Source organism: Mustela erminea, chromosome 5, assembly GCF_009829155.1.
Source record: "Mustela erminea isolate mMusErm1 chromosome 5, mMusErm1.Pri, whole genome shotgun sequence".
NCBI lineage: Eukaryota > Metazoa > Chordata > Mammalia > Carnivora > Mustelidae > Mustela > Mustela erminea.
In genome coordinates, this window is record NC_045618.1 from 116,163,256 (window position 1) to 116,180,764 (window position 17,509).

The following is a 17,509-nucleotide window of genomic DNA, read 5'->3' on the forward strand; positions in this document are numbered from 1 at the left end:
GCCCAGCGGGGCTTGAACTCACAACTCTGAGATCATGACCTCAGCTAAAATCAAGAGTCGGACGCTGAACCGACTGAGCCACCCAGGTATCCCTGAAACTTCTCTCTGGTCCTCAAGTTGTCCTTGCAGACTTACCCTGTATTTACTTTTCGTCATAGCAGTGTCACTTAGAGCCCTGTGAGATGACAGGCTCGGGTACCCAGGCTTGCTTGTTGGGTGATCCCTGGAAGTTGCTTCCTTTAGGTCTCTGTCTCAGTCACCTCTAATGAAAACTTGGTTTGTTTTCAAATTTAAGTGATTGAATGCACGCAAGGTCTGGGCAGCACAGCGTCAGGAACAGTAAGCACTCAACACATGTAAGTGGTTATTATTATTATTGGCATTGCCCTAAATTTGGCCCTTTCAAATCTTCCTGGGATAAGCAATACTTGTAAAATGCTTTGAGACCCAAAAGATAAATCACCACACAGGACATCAAACCCTGCTGTTAGCATCATATTATTGTGTTCCTTTTTAGCCCCATCTTCCTGGAGGAGGTTGGGTCGAAGAGGCAGTGTGCTGAGGGAGGTCTGGGGGAGGCCAGGACAGCCCCTGAGCCAGAGCTCTGTTCCACTCTCAGCCTGTTTTCCAAGACTCCACTCTGCCCACCTCTCCATTCCATACTGAAATTGACCTTGGCCCAGTGGAAAGAGCAAACTGACCTTGGCCCAGTGGAAAGAGCAATATGTCCTGCCCGAATTGTAAAGTGAGTTACTCATATTCCTGGAACCCTTGGTCCTGCCCAGATTGTAAGCCTCTGGTCGGCCTACCTCCCCGCAACTCTCGTCCCCATAGTGTTCATGCTTGGGGTCCCCTGGACTCAAAGCCCTTCTTCCATTGGTCCCTGGAAGCCTCCTTCCAAGGCAAATACAGTATATATGGATGTATGGATGTATGGATGTATTTAAGATTTTATTTATTTATTTGCCAAAGAGAGAGAGCAAGAAAGAGAGCACACAAGAGGGGGAGCGGCAGGCAGAGGGAGAAGCAGGCTCCCCACTGAGCAGGGAGCTCCACGTGGAGCTCCATTCCAAGACCCTGGGATCATGACCTGAGCTGAAGGCAGATGCTTAATAAGTAAGCCACCCAGGCACCCAAAATATAGTTTTTAAAAAATTTATTTTTATTGATATATAACTGACACTCAACATTATATTAGTTTCAGGTATATAATGTAATGATTTGATATTTGTATATATTGCTAAATGATCACAGTTCATCTGCTCATCACACATAGTTATGATGTTTTCGTCTTGTGATTAAAACTTTTAAAATCTGCTCTCTTAGCAACTATCAAATATGCAATACTGTATTTTTAACTGTGGCCTCCATGCTGTACATGACATCTGAAGAACTGATTAATTTTATGGTAAATACATTTTCTTAAAGATTTTATTTGAGAGGTGGAGGGGAGCGTGCGTAGGAATGTGTATGCACAAAAGCAGAGGGGAGATGCAGAGGGAGAGATACAAGCAGACTCCCTGCTAATCCCGGAAACCAGGGCAAGGCTGATTCCAGGACCCAGAGATCATATCATGACCTGAGCCGAAGTCAAACACTTAGCTGACTGAGCCACCCAGGCACCCTGCGCCAAATACATTCTTTTTTTTTTTTTTTTTTAAAGATTTTATTTATTTATTTGACAGAGAGAGAGAGAGATCACAAGTAGGCAGAGAGGCAGGCAGAGGGAGAGGAGGAAGCAGGCTCCCTGCTGAGCAGAGAGACCGATGCGGGGCTCGATCCCAGGACCCTGAGATCATGAGAGGCTTAACCCACTGAGCCACCCAGGCGCCCTGCCAAATACATTCTTAATCTGTCCTCAGAATGCTCTCTCCCCATCTTGGCCTCAACAAAAACCTGGGTGACTTCATCTATTTCACTGTCCAGCTGTCACATCTCTGGGGAACCCTTTCAACTGGATCTTAAAAACCGCTCTGGGGGTGCCCAGCTGGCTCAGTCAGAAGGGCACACAACTCTTGATCTCTGGGTTGTGAGTTCGAGCTCCATGTTGGGTATAGAGATTACCAAAAAATAAAAATAAAATAAAAATAAGATAAAAACTTAAAAAAAAAAAACCCAAACCTGCTCTGGCTTAAACTGCCCCCTCTGCTTCAGACCCTGTGCACCCACTGCCTGCTGGCATCTCCTCCCAGAGATTCCAGTATGTGGCTGTCCCGTGGACTTCCAACTCCAAGAAGCCGAGGGAATTGATGGGCATTACCCCTCAATCCTGTACTCCGTGTCATGCACATACTACAGCCTAGAGGTGAAATCTGATGCTTACCTCCCCCTTACCTACCCTGTCATATCCCTCACCAACGGGGTGGAACTTGCCTTCTCAGCATTTCTCTAATTTGTCCCCTGCCTTTACCACTACCCTGTCAATCCCATGACTGACAATTGTTGCTTCGCCATCTCTCTTCGTGACCTGCTGCTGTGTGACAGGTTACCCCAAAACTCAATAGCTGGAAGCAAGTATGTATCGTGTCCCACAGTTTCTGAGGGCTAGGAATCTGGGAGTGGCTTAGCTGGGTGGTTCTGACTTAGATATCACTAAGGGGGGCTGCACTCCTGCTGTCGGCTAGGGCTGTGGTTATCTCAAGAGTCAGTGGGGCTGGAGAATCTGCTTCAAGCCTGCTTGTGTGGTTGTTGTCTGGCTCCCTTCCTTGCGTGCTGTTGGCTGGACGCTTCAGTCAGCCTCTCCTTAGGTTACTGGAGTGTCACCACTCTGCGGCTGGCTTTTCTCTGAGGTGGTGGTGGTGGTGGTGGTGGTGTGTGTGTGTGTGAGACAGAGAGAGAGAGAGAGAGAGAGATTACTCAGTATGGAAGCCGTAGTCTCTTAAGCCTAATTTCCAATGTTTTCGCTTCTGCTGATCACATTCTACTGATGCTACTGATTTACTGATCTACTGATCTACACATTCTTCTGATATTCTTCTGATCACATAGACCAAACTTGGTATGCATTGGAGAGGATGTGTGAAAACCAGAATGTGAGGATCCTTGGGGGTCATCTTGGGAGTTGGTTACCACAACATCAATTTATCCCTTAAAAAAAAAAAAGATTTTATTTACTCATTTGACAGAAAGGTAGAAAGAACAAGTAAGCAGAGCGGCAGGTAGAAGGAGAGAGAGAAGCAGGCTCTTAATTATGTGCTGGCTGACTGGATTTAAAAAAAATAAATATGTTGGCTTAGGAAAGGTGAGATGGGCAGTTTGACAAGTAACAGAGGTTAAGAGGAGGGTTTCTTTAAAAAAAAAAAAAAAAGGTTTTAGGGCACCTGGGTGGCTCAGTGGGTTAAGCATCTGCCTTTGGCTCATGTCCTGATCCCAGGGTCCTTGGATCAAGTCCTGTATTGGGCTGCCTGCTCAGCAGGCAGTCTGCTTCTCCCCCTCCCACTGCCCCTCCCCCCTGCTCATGTTCTCTCTCAAATAAATAACTAAAATCTTTAAAAAAATGTTTTAAAGGGGGTAACTGTTAAGGATCAAAGACATAGTGGAGAGGATGGAACTTAAGATAGAAAGAAAAAGGAGAGAGAAAAATGATGCACGGAGCAAGGTCTGGAATCTGGTACACAAAGAACCAAAAGGCTTGGGCAGATATTAAACCCCTTGTTTCTCTGGGATGGATGGGAAGAAGATGGGTGACAATATACATAATCTGAAGATGGAGGGGGAGAGATGGAAGCAGTGGCAGCCTGATAACTTCAGTTCTTTTTTCTTTATTCCCAGATAATGGAAGATAATGTCTAGGGACAAATGAGTAGTTCAGTCAGTTGACCATCTGCCTTTGACTCAGGTCATGATCCCAGCGTCCTATGATAGAGTCCTGTATTGGCTCTCTTTTCAGCAGGGGAGCCTGCTTCTCCTTCTCCCTCTCCCTCTATTTGCTGCCCTGCCTACTTGTGCTCTCTTCTCTCTCTTTGGATAGATAAAATCTTAAAAAAAAAAAAAAAGAAGAAGAAGAAGATAATGTCTATTTTCGTTCTTTCTTTCTTTTTTTTTTTTTTTAGATTTTATTTATTTGTTTGACAGAGAGAGAGAGAGAAAGCGCAAGAGCGAGCACAGGCAGGCAGAGGGAGAATCAGGCTCTGCACTGAGCAGAGAGCCCGACGTGGGGCTCGATCCCAGAACCCCAGGATCATGACCTGAGCCGAAGGCAGTCACCCAACTGACTGAGCCACCCAGGCACCCCTCTATTTTCTTTTTTTAAAAGATTTTATTTATTTATTTATTTGACAGAGATGACAAGTAGGCAGAGAAGCAGGCAGAGAGTGAGGAGGAAGCAGGCTCCCTGCTGAGCCGAGAGCCTGATGCGGGGCTCGATCCCAGCACCCTGGGATCATGACCTGAGCCGAAGGCAGAGGCTTTAACCCACTCAGCCTCCCAGGTGCCCCGATAATGTCTATTTTCTGTGTGACATAGGAAGCATTGTGGTAGTTAGTCTTTGATGACCCCTGTCATGCCCTCCCCCTGGTTCTCATGGCCTGTGCAGCTCCCTCCCACACTGTCTTACACTGTACCAGGGTTGGGCTCTGTGACCAATAGCATATGGCAGAAGCTCTGTGTTCTGGGTTGAATTGTGTCTTCTGCAGAAAGGTGTGTTGAAGTTCTAACCCCCAGCGCCCCAGGATGCAATCTTAGTTGGGAATAGGGCCTTTATAGACATAATTAAGTTAAAATGAAATCATTAGGGCAGACTATAATCCAGTGTGATTGGTGTCCTTATCACAAAGGGGAAATTCGGACACAAGTGTGAACAGACAAACACGCAAGGAGGGACAATGATGAAGACACACAGGAGGAGATAGCCATGTGACTGGAGTGGTGCATCTGTAAGCCAGGAACCCCAAGGACGCCTGACAAACACCAAATATTAGGAAGATGCAAGACGAATCCTCCCCTAGAGCTTCTGGACGAAGCACAGCCCTGCTCACACGTTGAGCTGGGACTTCTAGCCTCCAGAACTGTGATACAATACATTTTCTATTGTTGTAATCCACCCAGTTATTGGTATTTTGTGATGGCAGCCCTAGCAAACTAATAACACTATGGTATGCCATTTCCAAGATCAGGTTATAAAAAGACTGCATCTTCCTCTTTGGTGCACTCTCTCAGATCCCTCTCTCTCGGGATACTCAGCCGCACTGTCATGAGGACATTCGGGCAGCCTATGGAGAGACCCCCATGGGAAAGAACCAAAGTTTTCCATCAATGGCCAGCAAGGGCCCGAGGCATGTCAGGAGTTGTGGAAGTGAACTTGGAAGTAGACAATCCCCCCCCCCCGCCCCCGCTGAGGCCTCAGATAAGACCGAAGCCCCAGTCAACAGCCTGACTGCAGTTTCATGAGAGACTCAACGCTGAACCACCCAGTCAAGCCATTCCTGGATTCCCGAATCACAGAAACTATGAGATCATGAATCCTTTTGTTTCAAGTTGTTAACTTTGGGGGTACTTTGTTATCTAGTAACAGATAACTAATACACCTGCTAACAATGAAGGAGACAAGGTTGCTTGAGAAGAGGAGAGAGAATATGGACTGGGTGCTGAGATCGTGAGAAAGGGAGCCGCAAACCAACAATACAGGTCTGATTAATGGATGCAAACTGTAGTTCAGAACCACTTGATGCAGGTGCCAGTTAGATATTTAGATTCCTGAGTATCACATTCCTGAATCGGGCTTTTCTCTGGGAAAATGGCACTGTGGATCTACTATTGGAAAAGTGCCCAGATGATTCTTTTTAGAAGAACCATTGAGTTAGGAGTGCCTCGGTGGCTCAGTCAGTTAAGTGTCTGCCTTCTGCTCAGGTCATGATCCCAGAGTCCTGGCACTGAGTTCCTGTTCAGCAGGGAGCCTGCCTCTTCCTCCCCCTCATCCCCACCTCATGTTCTCTCTCACTCTCTCTCCCAAATAAATAAAATCTTGAAAAAGAAAAAAAGGAACCATTGAGTTAGAGGATAATCAAGAACAGAGGTAAAGAAGACGGAGCTAGATGATAGATGGATTTTATGAAGAACAAAAAAGTGAGCTCCTCGACCTCGTTCAGCGTTCCTCTCAGACTCCTGGTTGAGTATCAGAAGCACCTGCAGCCCTTACTAACACACTCGGTAGGGTTCCAGCCCAGACTGAATCAGAATTTCTGCCAGTAGGAACCCAGGCAACAGAACACTATAAACACTTCCCATATGATTTTAGTGGATGGCTGGTGTTGAGAAATATTGCTCTAGGCGCTGAAATTAAAGTTGTGGGTTCACAGGTCTTTTAACTATTATGCACTAAATTAAAAAATGATAAAAAACCACGATGTAGCAATAAAAAGAAGTCAGATAGGGCTGTAGGGATAAATCAGTCAAAAAATGGAACATTTTTAAAAGCCATAAATTTCCAAGAAAGATTAAGGATACCCTTTCAAAAAAATCTTTGGAATTATTAGCTAGAAGAAAGGAAGCAGATTTTTTCTTTGTGTTGGAAGTTTTGGATAGGAATTTTTAAGCATCTGGTGTTATTTAGTACATTTTCAGAAAAACAGAGTTATTGATTGGGATGAGAATTTTCCCCAGTCATGTGCTTGTGTCATGTTAAGAGGAAACACAGACACAAATTTGAATATATACTTTTGTTCATAAACATATTAAAGAAACATGAAAAATGCCTGTGATTATGTTTTATGAATAAAAACCCCTCATGAAACCAAATTCTATATATGAGGATGATTCATATTTTGGAAATGCAACTGTGCTTTTGAGAGGAACACTACAGAGAAATTATTTAAAAGGCCAAATAGGTATCCTTCAGGGTTGGGAATAAGGATAGCATTTTAACATCTTTTAAAAATCTCTGTGGGGGTGCCTGGGTGGCTCAGCGTGTTAAAGCCTCTGCCTTCAGCTCAGGTCATGATCCCAGAGGTCTGGGATTGATCCCCGCATCGGGCTCTCTGCTCAGCAGGGAGCCTGGGTCCCCCTTCCTCGCTGCCTGCCTCTCTGCCTACTTGTGATCTGTCTGTCAAATGAATAAATACAATCTTTAAAAAAAAAATAAATTTAAAAAATTTAAAAAATCTCTATGTTTTTTGAAAATGATGATGTATTATTTTTGAATTAGAAAATAAAATATGTATTAAACACTCAGGAAAGAAAACATAAGAAAGAAAAACAGCGAACCATAATCTGAGGTTCCCTGGGTGAGCTGGCTTCACAAGTGTTCTCTTCTTTCAATTATCTCCCCTGTTGCACATTTTTGCAATAATGAGCATATAGATATTTTTATAATTGGAAAATTATGAACTCTATTTAAAAATAAAGATTGAATTCTCTGTCCTTTACAGTTTTATCTCACAAAGGGAGTTGGCTGGAGCATTCACGAAACTGTTTAAAGTTTAGGAATCAGTTAGCTCAGGGGTTGGCAGATGTTTTCTGTAAAGGACCGGATAGTCAATATTTTAGGTATTGTGGTCCATATGGCCTCTATTGCAACTATGCAGCCCTGCTTTTGTGGCAAGACAAACAGATCTAGACAGTAAGTAAATGAACAGGAGTGGCTGTGTTCAAAAAAAGCTTTATGGATACTGACCTTTGAATTTCATCTCATTTTCATTTGTCACGAAATCTTCCTTTGCTCACCTTCTCTCAACTCCAACCATTAAAAATGTAAAACCATCCTCAGGCCACACAAAAACAAGTGACAGGCTGGATTAGGTCCACAGGCCATAATTTGCTGACCCCTGTGTTGGATGAAATTAGGAACGTGATGAATGAAATATCTCATGGTTGTGTTGAAAGACCCCAACAGAAATGGCCCATAAACTGTGTTAATATTTTAATTTAATTTAATTTTTTTAAAGAGTTTTAAAAAATTTATTTGACAGACAGAGATCACAAGCAGGCAGAGAGAAAGGGAGAAGCAGGCTCCCCGCTGAGCAGAAAGCCTGACGCGGGGCCCGACCCCAGGACCCTGGGATCACCACCCGAGCCGAAGGCAGAGGCTTTAACCCACTGAGCCACCCAGGCACCCCAAATATTTTAATTTTATTTTATTGTGTTTATTTTAATCTGTGATTTCCCTGAGTCTTTTTTCTCCCTTTTCTAAAATTTGCAACTCACTTGGATGTCTTGGGAAAAAGATGCTATGCCATTCTGTTGAAACATTAATATAGGAGGAGGATGACTTGGGGAAAAAAAAGATGCTAATCTGAATCCAAGTTTACAGATACCAAACCTTTTCTGTGCTAGGCATTTCGGGGGAAAAAAAAAACACAACACATACCCATATGCAGGAACTGTAGATTAAATCACTAGGCACACTAATGAAAAATTACCTTTGTGGAAATCAAACCTTTTAACAGTAAACAAATCAAGGAAAAGGCTTTGTAAAAAACTAATGAAGAGAAAACTTACTAGAGTCTGGAGGCTCTAGTGGGAGCTAAACCACACATCTGCAGTTACAGGAATAAGTGTCAGTTAACAGATCCCAAAAGAAGAAACCTCAAGAAGAAAGAATCATCACAGTCTCCAACATGGAAAAGGTATACACTGTATTTCCTATGAGAGAATGTCTATCCCTGGGGCCTCTCAGTACATCTGACTTGGTTTTGGCTCAAGCAAGATCTCATGGGTTGGGAGATTGAATCCCTTAATGGTTGCTGGCTTCAGCAGGGAGTCTGTGTGGGATTCTTCCCCCACTGCCTTTGTCCCTTCCCACTAGCACGCTCTATTTCTTTCTCTTAGATAAATAAATAAATCTTTAAAGAAAAAAAAGAAAGAAAATGACCACTCTTGTACTGAACAAATGAGAAAACATGCTTTTCTCCAACAACCTTTGGACTTTCCTTCAAAACAATCCCTCTAATTTCCTCCTTCTCCCTAACATGTTCCTTTCCTTGTAGGACTTGCCTATGGTTTTTCTGCAGCTTATATGTCTTGAATTATAGTTCTCTACTATTCCTGAATAAACTCATTTTGCTGGTGAAATAACGGTTTTCTTTTTAAGATTAATAGGCTTTAGAAAAAAAAATTAGTCCTGAAAAAATCACAACACTGTGTGCTGAAGACAGCAACATTCTTCATGATATACAACACGATCAGTCTTGTCTTTCACTCCCAGAAAACCTTCTTTAGATTACTTTGTTATTGCAGCAAAAATAACATTTAGAGACTAAAATCACAAGTGATTGCTTCTATCATAGTCAATAGAAAAATGTAGAAAATAATTGGAAGGCCAATTTTTAAAAATTATGCAGAAAGGGAGCAAATGTAGCTAAATAAATACTGGTTTGGGACAATTTGTACATTACAAGAGGCCAGTATTTATTGGGCTAGTAGCTAAAGGTATTTTCTTATAACAAACTCTTAATTTCTTTTAAATCCATCCTTAATTTCCCACACTATAGACGGCCTAAGTTCACAATTTTACTACATACTTACTGAGGCTCTTCTTAAAATAAACAAATGTTTAGGGGCACTTGGGTGACTCAGTTCATTCTGTCTCTGCGTTAGGCTCAGGTCCTGATCCCAGAGTCCTAGGATAGAGCCCCATGACGGGCTCCCTACTCCGAGGGGTTGGGGTGATGGTGTTGGTGGTGTTGGCCTCTCCCTCTGCCCCTCCCCCCATGCTCTCTCTTGTTTTCTCTCAAATAAATAAAGTCTTTTAAAATTAAAAAAAATAAACAAATGTATAAATGGATGAACTCATCCCATAAAAACTATCAAAATTCACATCTAGAGTTTCTAAGAGCTAGGAGGTCAGAGCGGGGGTCTGTATCTCTGCGGCTTCTTGAACTACTCTTGCTCTGTGTAACTTTAGTTGCAAATAGCAACCCTAGATGTCTGGCACCTCTGAAAAAATGGGGTGCCTTGGGTTCCACCTAAAAGCGTTAAAGAAAAGTAACCTTTTCACATTCTCTTTATGCCTGGATTGCTAAGCCTGACAATCTTGCTGGGAAAATGTGTAGCTAAGGATGTGGAAGGCTGTTTCACCCACATTTTGAAAACATAGTCTTTTGTTTCTGAAGAATAGTATACTTTTATGTGTTACGTTACAGAAACTTAAATAGGGAAGGTTAACCAAATACCATTTGGGACTTTAAAAGTAGCTTGAAACCTCTTCCAACCAGCTCAGCTCTAGTGCAGAAATCTGCATTTTGGCTTCAATTCAAGATGGCCTGCTAGCTGCAGTCCCAATTTCAAGATTTCATTGTGCGAGAACCTTCCGTTTAAAAAAAATACTGCAGTTCCTCAGTCTTCTTAGTGTAAACCACATGTCCATGGTATGACAGTATGGCTAAAATATTCACTTGTGCATTAAGGAGCATCTGCCGAAGTTCAACCACAAACAGCAAGAAGCAAGGGGTCATAGATGGCCAAATATTTTTGCAAAGTCTGAGTTTCTTTCACCCCGTATTTCTGGGGGTATCTTTAAAAGACTTCAGATAAAAAAGAAATGTCATTGGCTCTAGCGTATCTTCACCAGGCAGACAACGGTGAACAGCACTCCACCGCCCAGTTGACGCAAACACCTTCCACCGCGGCCCTTTGAGCGTGGGGCACCTGACGGCCTCACCCACGCCAGTTCCCGCCCCTCGGCCCCGCCCATCCCGGGTACAGGTTTCTGGGGCGGTCGCCGTTAAGAGGCTCCGGCCCCGCGTAAACTTCCGGCTCCGCGGAAATTTCCGCCCTTAGAGCCAACGGGAAGGTCCCAGGGGCGGTACCGGAAGTGACGCCAGGGCGCGCCTTCCATTTTGTGGGACGCAGGAGCAGCTAAGTGCGTCAGTTGTGAAAAGGCGTAGACGAGACTAGTCCTGGTCTGCGGGGAGGTAGACGGCTCCGTCGCAGACTACGGACCTCTCTGGTCTCAGCTGCCAAAGACCCTGTCCGGTAGGTGAGTGGCTCACTTTGAGGGAAAGGCTTCTCGGATCGAAGCTTCTTCATGGCCGTTCAGATCGTGAGTGGCCAGGGCTGCTCTCTTTGCGGAGGACGGCGTCCAATGAGTGCAGTTTATTCGAGGTGGGCGCTGGGGCACGTCTCCCTTTGGGTATTGCTTGAGGGGAACTGACGGTGGAAGGGCGGTTGTGGTTATGGTCGTTTTTACACGGGGGTCGTGTGCCCCTCCCTGCCTCCTTACCTCTTCACTACCCGGACCCTCCCCGAGTATTGGGCTGATGCCTTTGCTCGGGGCGTGGTTAGGGCTTTCTGGGACGGGCACAGTGACTCCGGAACTGTGGAGTCCGGGGAGGGGGGAGGGAGAAGGGCGTTTGGCACGCGCGGCTCACCCCACCGCTGGCTCGGTCGCCGCCATTTTATGGCTGCCAGCGTCCGCCCGCCGCCGTCTGCGCAGGCGCGGCGGTGGCGTCGCGAGATTCCGGCTTCCACCCGCTGTGACGTTCCTGGGAGGCGGCGGCGTGCTCGCGGCCCGTCGCCATTGGGCTGGCCTTGCGGAGGGCGGGGTCGGCTCCGCCCGCACTTCTCGGCCTTTCCTAACTGCGGCAGATGGGAGGGGGCCAGAAGAGCCGGGGAGAGAGTGCGGCTGCGCAGTTCCAGAGGCGGCAGTGGGCGTTGCGGTTGCTGCGGTCTGGGCCCAGGGAAGGATCGTGTTGGGAGCCGAGTTTTAATTTTGTCTGCAAGGGACCTGGCCTAATAAGTGGCACTCTTGGCAATCTTGTTTATAACATCACCGGGTAAACATTTTATTTTATGCCGTTTATGTTTTTGACCCCTTGACCAGGCATTCTTCGGACATTCACTGGTATTGTCTCAATTGAATTATTTTGTAACAGGAAATACTAGCCGGACACCATGAGTGGTTGTCGAGTATTTATCGGGAGGTTAAATCCAGCGGCCAGGGAGAAAGACGTGGAAAGATTCTTCAAGGGGTATGGACGAATAAGAGATATTGATCTGAAAAGAGGCTTTGGTTTTGTGGTAAGTATTCGCAACTGGTTCTTTAGAACTGCTGTTAAGTCGGTAAAGATTTTGATAAGCAGTGTTTTTTATTTTTACTGAGCGTAGGGTATTTTTAAGGGATTAAAAACCTTGCTGTTAATTGGAGGGAAACCACTCCTGATTGCATTTCTGTTGAGCTTATGTGTATGGGACTGTCATTAAGATACTCATTCTTGACACGGTTTTGGTGCTTTTACTGTTGGAGAATACATTTTAAAGTCATGTTAAGAGCTGTCTTTCACGTTCACGTTTTAGGAATTTGAGGATCCCAGGGATGCGGATGATGCCGTATATGAACTCGATGGAAAAGAACTGTGCAGTGAGAGGTGAGAACCTGAGTTTTGTGACCCTTAGCACTGTAAGGTAGAACAGACTAGGTCAGTTGGGATACTTCAGATTAGCTGTCAGGTAGCTTGTGTGGATAACAGAGACTTCTTTCCTTTCCTGTAGGGTTACTATTGAACATGCTAGAGCTCGGTCTCGAGGTGGGCGAGGTAGAGGACGCTATTCTGACCGTTTTAGTAGTCGCAGACCTCGAAATGATAGACGGTATGTGATGGATCGTGAATGGCTGCTTTGAACAATCATTACTGCAGGAGGAGATTTTAATGTTTAAGAACAATTAGCGATAAGTGGTTTTTTGCTTACTGTATAATCACTTCTATTATTCCTGTGGCAGTCTGCTGTTCTTGATTAGTGTGTGTAGTAAGTCCTGTAAAATAATTCAGAAACTCAATGGAAGTCATTTGAATGACTTGTTCTATTTTATTGCTTGAATCTGCCCACAGTCGAACACAGTAGGTACACACTGCTGCATTTCTTCCATTGTGAGTACTCATTTTCTTCCTCAGAAATGCTCCACCTGTAAGAACAGAAAATCGGCTTATAGTTGAGAATTTATCTTCAAGAGTCAGCTGGCAGGTTTGTTGAAACACAGTTTTGAGCTATTTTAATGTGGCTTTTTAAAAGTTAATGGGTAGTTAATGTTTTATTATGTTTTTATTAAAAGTAATTTTATCTTAAATTAAATTAATGGAATTAATTGTAATTTTAAAATTTTGATTAAAAGTAATTGGGGGATATTTGAAACTTTAATTAATTTGATCAAATGTTTAATGTTTTGAGGATATTTTCTCTTGTTTTTTAAAATCAATTTTAACCAAATATTAAACCCTTTATTTGCCAGCCTATCTGTGTCGTTGGCCTTATGACGAGGAGTGCCTGTGGGTTATCCTAATCGTTGTCTTGGTCACTCTTGGTTGGGCCTGGTTGACTTTGCCAGTCAGCTCCTACAGTGATCAGTTGGCCACCTCTAGATCTGTGTTTGCCGGTCTAGACGTAATCGGGGCACTTACTTGAAGTGCCAGGTTGCAGCGATCCCAGAGCGTTGATAACGTGATCTGATCCCTAATTGAGAGCTGTCTTCCTGTAACGCTTCCGAATAAGAGGTCCTGGTCGAAAAGAGTTGAAAGATTCGAAATTAGGTGGTCGTTGGAATCCTGATCGCAGTAAAGTGGTCCTTGGTAACTGCACAAGAGTAGAAGGTGCCTGCATCCGCCAATAGTCTGCTAATAGGGAGGGCTGTGCGATTAAAGGCTTCCACCGATTGGGTAGTGTCCTTCAAGTGGGTGGCGAAGAGCCAGTCGGGCATATGTCATGAAGGTTTCTCCGACCGATTAATGGTTTGCTGCTTGACTAGCCTAGGGAAATAATAATAAAGGTAAAGTAAACTTTTTTAATGACATATGGGGCACAAAATAACTGGTGTCTTGTAAATGTTCTGTTTCTTTTTTTTTTTTTAATATAAAATCTTTAGTCTTTAAAAATATGTACTGTTCCTTTTTGTTTTGTTTTTTTGTTTTGTTTTGTTTTCTTCCTTTTGTATTGAACTCAGTATAGACTAATACTACTTTAATGTTAAAATCTGAATTTTCCTGTAGCATTTTGCTTAAAAGCAATATGCTTTTTGCTTATTTCGTGCCCTGGCATAGATAATTTTTGAATTCTGATAGAATACAAGTGTGGTAAATACCATGTTTGTACTTTATCTAACATCTTCTCTTCCAGTAGTCTTGTTTTTTATACCATGTGGTTGTTTGTGTGTCAAGTTTCCTTTTCTTCGCGTGACACAATTGTCTTGTGTTAAGGATCTCAAAGATTTCATGAGACAAGCTGGGGAAGTAACCTTTGCGGATGCACATCGACCTAAATTAAATGAAGGGTGAGTGTGTTTTGAAGGTCATAACAGCCTTTTGAAAACAATGTTTTCAGAAATCTGAGAATTTGGGTATGCTGGAGTATGGTGGTTCTCATTTGAGGATGAATTTGCTCTGTAGGGGGCATTGGACCACATTTTTGGTGGTTGTAATGGGTTTAGGGTGCTACGGGCATCTTGTAGGTAGAGGCTGGGATGCTGCTAAACATTGGCTACCAAGCATAGGCAAAAGCCTCCACAACAAAGAACTGTCTAGCTTAAAATGTCCATGGTTTGGAGGTGGAGGAACCTTGTAATGCTGTTTTTAAGATCTAAGATTCTTAATAATAGCAGTAGCAGAAAGTATCTAGAAAAGGTAATCTTGATACTCTGGATTGCTATATGTAGTTTGAGATCAGACTACCAGATGTATATAATTGTACAAATGGCTTTTTTCCATTGTAGGGTGGTTGAGTTCGCCTCTTATGGTGATTTAAAGAATGCTATTGAAAAACTTTCTGGAAAGGAAATAAATGGGAGAAAAATCAAATTAATCGAAGGCAGCAAAAGGCACAGGTATCTAACATATTAAAGACAAAAGTTTTAGTTGGTGGGTTTGTAGCTCCTGCCACTTACATTGTATTTTTGTTTGTTTGTTCATTTTCCTCCCTAGTAGGTCACGGAGCAGGTCTCGTTCCAGGACCAGGAGTTCCTCTAGGTCTCGTAGCCGGTCTCGGTCCCGGAGTCGCAAGTCTTACAGCCGGTCCAGGAGCCGGAGCCGGAGCCGGAGCAAGTCCCGTTCTGTTAGTAGGTCTCCTGTGCCTGAGAAGAGCCAGAAACGTGGTTCTTCAAGTAGATCTAAGTCTCCAGCATCTGTGGATCGCCAGAGGTCCAGGTCCCGATCCCGGTCAAGGTCCAGATCAGTTGACAGTGGCAATTAAACTGTAAATAACTTGCCCTGGGGGCCTTTTTTTAAAAAACAAAACAAATTCCCAAACCATACTTGCTAAAAATTCTGGTAAGTATGTGCTTTTCTGTGGGGGGGGGGGTGGGATTTGGAGGGGGGGTGGGTTGGGCTGGAAATCTTTGTAGATGTGGACCACCAGGGGTTGTTGAAAACTAATTGTATTAAATGTCTTTTGATAAGCCTTCCGCTCACATTTTTGTGAATGTCTGAAGTGTATAGTTTGTGTATATTGAGAGAGCTCTTTTATAACTAAAGCAAATTTAATTTTTTTGTACTAGAAAAGATTTGAACATTTTAGTTCTTGGTTATTCAAATATGTTAATTCAGAATTAGTTTAATGCCTCAATTAAACTAATTAATAGCTTTGGACATTTAAAAGAGCTCTGAATTTGCTTGTACATAAAGGCTTGAGTTTTCCTTGTTAGGGTCAAGGGTGTCCTCCCACCCACCCTTTAACAGCTGCCTGACAAAGACAACGGTAAAGCAGCTGTTGTTGATAATAAAACATTATAAAAACTGTTTTTGTCTGTTTGTCTGAAGGATGTATGCTATTATTTTTCCCTATCCATCTATGTCCAGCACATTTAAAATACCTTGTGGAGAATCCTGGAATTTGGTTGGTGGATTTTTAAAGGTTTCTTTGAAAATTTGAGTCTTAAAAACCCTTGCCATTTCTGGTCTAGTCAAAACAAGGGCAGAGATGTCTACAAACTGTTAAAATGATGATGACAGTTAAGTTTCCTGTGTGTGACTGTACCAAAGCTCTTTCCATTTATCACTTTATTGTATTGGTATCAGGTTATTTAGGCTTCCGTAACCAAGAGAAGAAAAATTGGAGAACAGATTTTAAAAATGTTTTACGCTTATTTCAAAGGTAATAAATTTTGAAGGTTAGATTATTATGTAAAGCTTATTTAAGTCCACGCACAAGAATGCTTTAAGGGGTTTCACGTTTTACTTGCATTGATGAGCTGTGGATGTGACTGTGTATTAAAGGGAAAACTGCTTAAGGTTCTACATCCATCTTCGTTCTGAGCGTTCCATACCGAGATGATGATCTTTATTGTCTCCTAGTAATCTCAGAAACTACTTAGATTTTCTTAGTTCTCTATAGGAATGCTCAGTTGGATAAATGTTTGGTAGTGGTGAATGGCATGTAGTACTTAGATAATGTTACAAGTATCTTCTCTTTATGCTCACTGAATCTTCACAGCTACTAGGAACATAATCATTTTACGGGAGGAAACTCAGGGCCAGAGAAGAGCCAAGTAAATGGTGGACTGGTACTGGAATTGAGGAAGCCTAGTTTCCCAGAACCTGAAAAGCTCATTTTCTTTCATCTGCCCCAGCCTTGCATGGGTTTTTTGAGAAAGAAGTACCAGAAGGATTGCTTTTCGCTTTACAAAAGTATGGGGATTAGGTGGTAGGACTCCCATTTGGGGTAGGTTTGAGAAGTTGTTGGTATATATATTTTTTTGTTACATCCGAGACAGTAGAAGCTCATGCAACAAAAATGGGGAAGCTGCTCCGTTCTGTGAAGGGCCAGTTCTAGGGGGGAGTTTGAGTTTTAACACTTGTTAATTTGCTTGGGTGGAGGCTGATGTAAAGGAGTGGAACCTAGGTGTGTTTGTTTAGTTTGGAAGGCTGGAAGTGAGCCACAGTTGCTACCAAATGGAAAGGCAGTTTCTTCCCTTAAGTTTTTATATGTGGTGGTATGATGTACACACTTGATGTTTTACCAGTTGACTTTATTCTATTTTAGTTTCTCACGTTTCTTTACCCCTAGATAGGTAAATTGTCAGTGGCTTGCCAATTTGTCATTACAAATCGTTGTCATACAGTGAAGCAATAAAATGAGGCCCTTTGAGCAAATGGCAGAGATGACTGGGAGTTGGTTTGAACTAACCTTAATTGCCCATCGAGGACCTGAGAAATAGGAGTCTGAATATAATCCTAAGCAAAGTTTTAGAACCAGCTTTTGTGTGAAGTAACAGAACTTTTCTTTTGTGTTTTATCTAGTTCTCTTTTGAAGGATAATTTGAGATTACTAGAGCTCAAGTCTAGCTTTACCTTCCTGAGAATACTAATGCTCTTGGTTCTGCTTAACTAAGTTTCCTGGCAGGTGATACTTGCTGAATGTTTAAACGATTTGAGTAGGTATGTAAATAGGCAGGTAGATCTTTTCACAGGTCTTTAACGGTATTAGTGACCCAAATTGGTAATTTTTTTAAGTAGGCTCCATACCCACAGTGGAGCCCTGTGCTGGTTGTGGACTGAACCCAGATGAAGACCTGATTTGAGATCAAAAGTTCGATTGACGCTTAACTGACTGAACCACCCAGGTGCTCTCCTCCTCCCCCCAGTTGGTGATTCTT

The 17,509-nt window shown here is 43.1% G+C and overlaps 1 protein-coding gene and 1 long non-coding RNA gene across 6 annotated transcripts in view; one reads left to right on the forward strand and one right to left on the reverse strand.

Annotated features, from left to right (window-relative positions):
* Positions 1 to 10,724, reverse strand: part of LOC116591595 — a 31,979-nt gene extending 21,255 nt beyond the window's left edge. The window contains exons 1-2 of the long non-coding RNA XR_004286062.1: positions 10,107 to 10,724; positions 7,610 to 7,760 (exon numbers count right to left, since the gene is read on the reverse strand). This is a non-coding gene — a long non-coding RNA (uncharacterized LOC116591595). The remainder of the gene's footprint in view (positions 1 to 7,609; positions 7,761 to 10,106) is intronic.
* Positions 10,725 to 10,790: 66 nt separating this feature from the next.
* Positions 10,791 to 15,653, forward strand: SRSF5 (serine and arginine rich splicing factor 5). 5 transcript variants are annotated; one of them, XM_032344609.1, is made up of 8 exons: positions 10,791 to 10,912; positions 11,808 to 11,952; positions 12,229 to 12,299; positions 12,424 to 12,522; positions 12,825 to 12,894; positions 14,121 to 14,194; positions 14,633 to 14,743; positions 14,841 to 15,653. In XM_032344609.1, exons 2-8 carry the CDS (start codon positions 11,827 to 11,829, stop codon positions 15,106 to 15,108), a joined length of 819 nt encoding a protein of 272 aa, XP_032200500.1. In that variant the 5' UTR covers positions 10,791 to 10,912; positions 11,808 to 11,826; the 3' UTR covers positions 15,109 to 15,653. The 5 variants fall into 5 exon arrangements, with proteins under 5 accessions (XP_032200500.1, XP_032200501.1, XP_032200499.1 ...); XM_032344610.1 differs by having other exon boundaries at positions 10,792 to 10,908; XM_032344608.1 differs by having other exon boundaries at positions 10,795 to 11,708.
* Positions 15,654 to 17,509: the final 1,856 nt, after the last annotated feature.

Coding starts and splice junctions, on each gene's coding strand:
- SRSF5 (XM_032344609.1), top strand. CDS start 11,827: ATGAGTGGTTGTCGAGTATTTATCGGGAGGTTAAATCCAGCGGCCAGG. Junction 12,895..14,120: donor CTTCAAGAGTCAGCTGGCAG/GTTTGTTGAAAC, acceptor TCTTGTGTTAAG/GATCTCAAAGATTTCATGAG. Junction 14,195..14,632: donor CGACCTAAATTAAATGAAGG/GTGAGTGTGTTT, acceptor TTTCCATTGTAG/GGTGGTTGAGTTCGCCTCTT.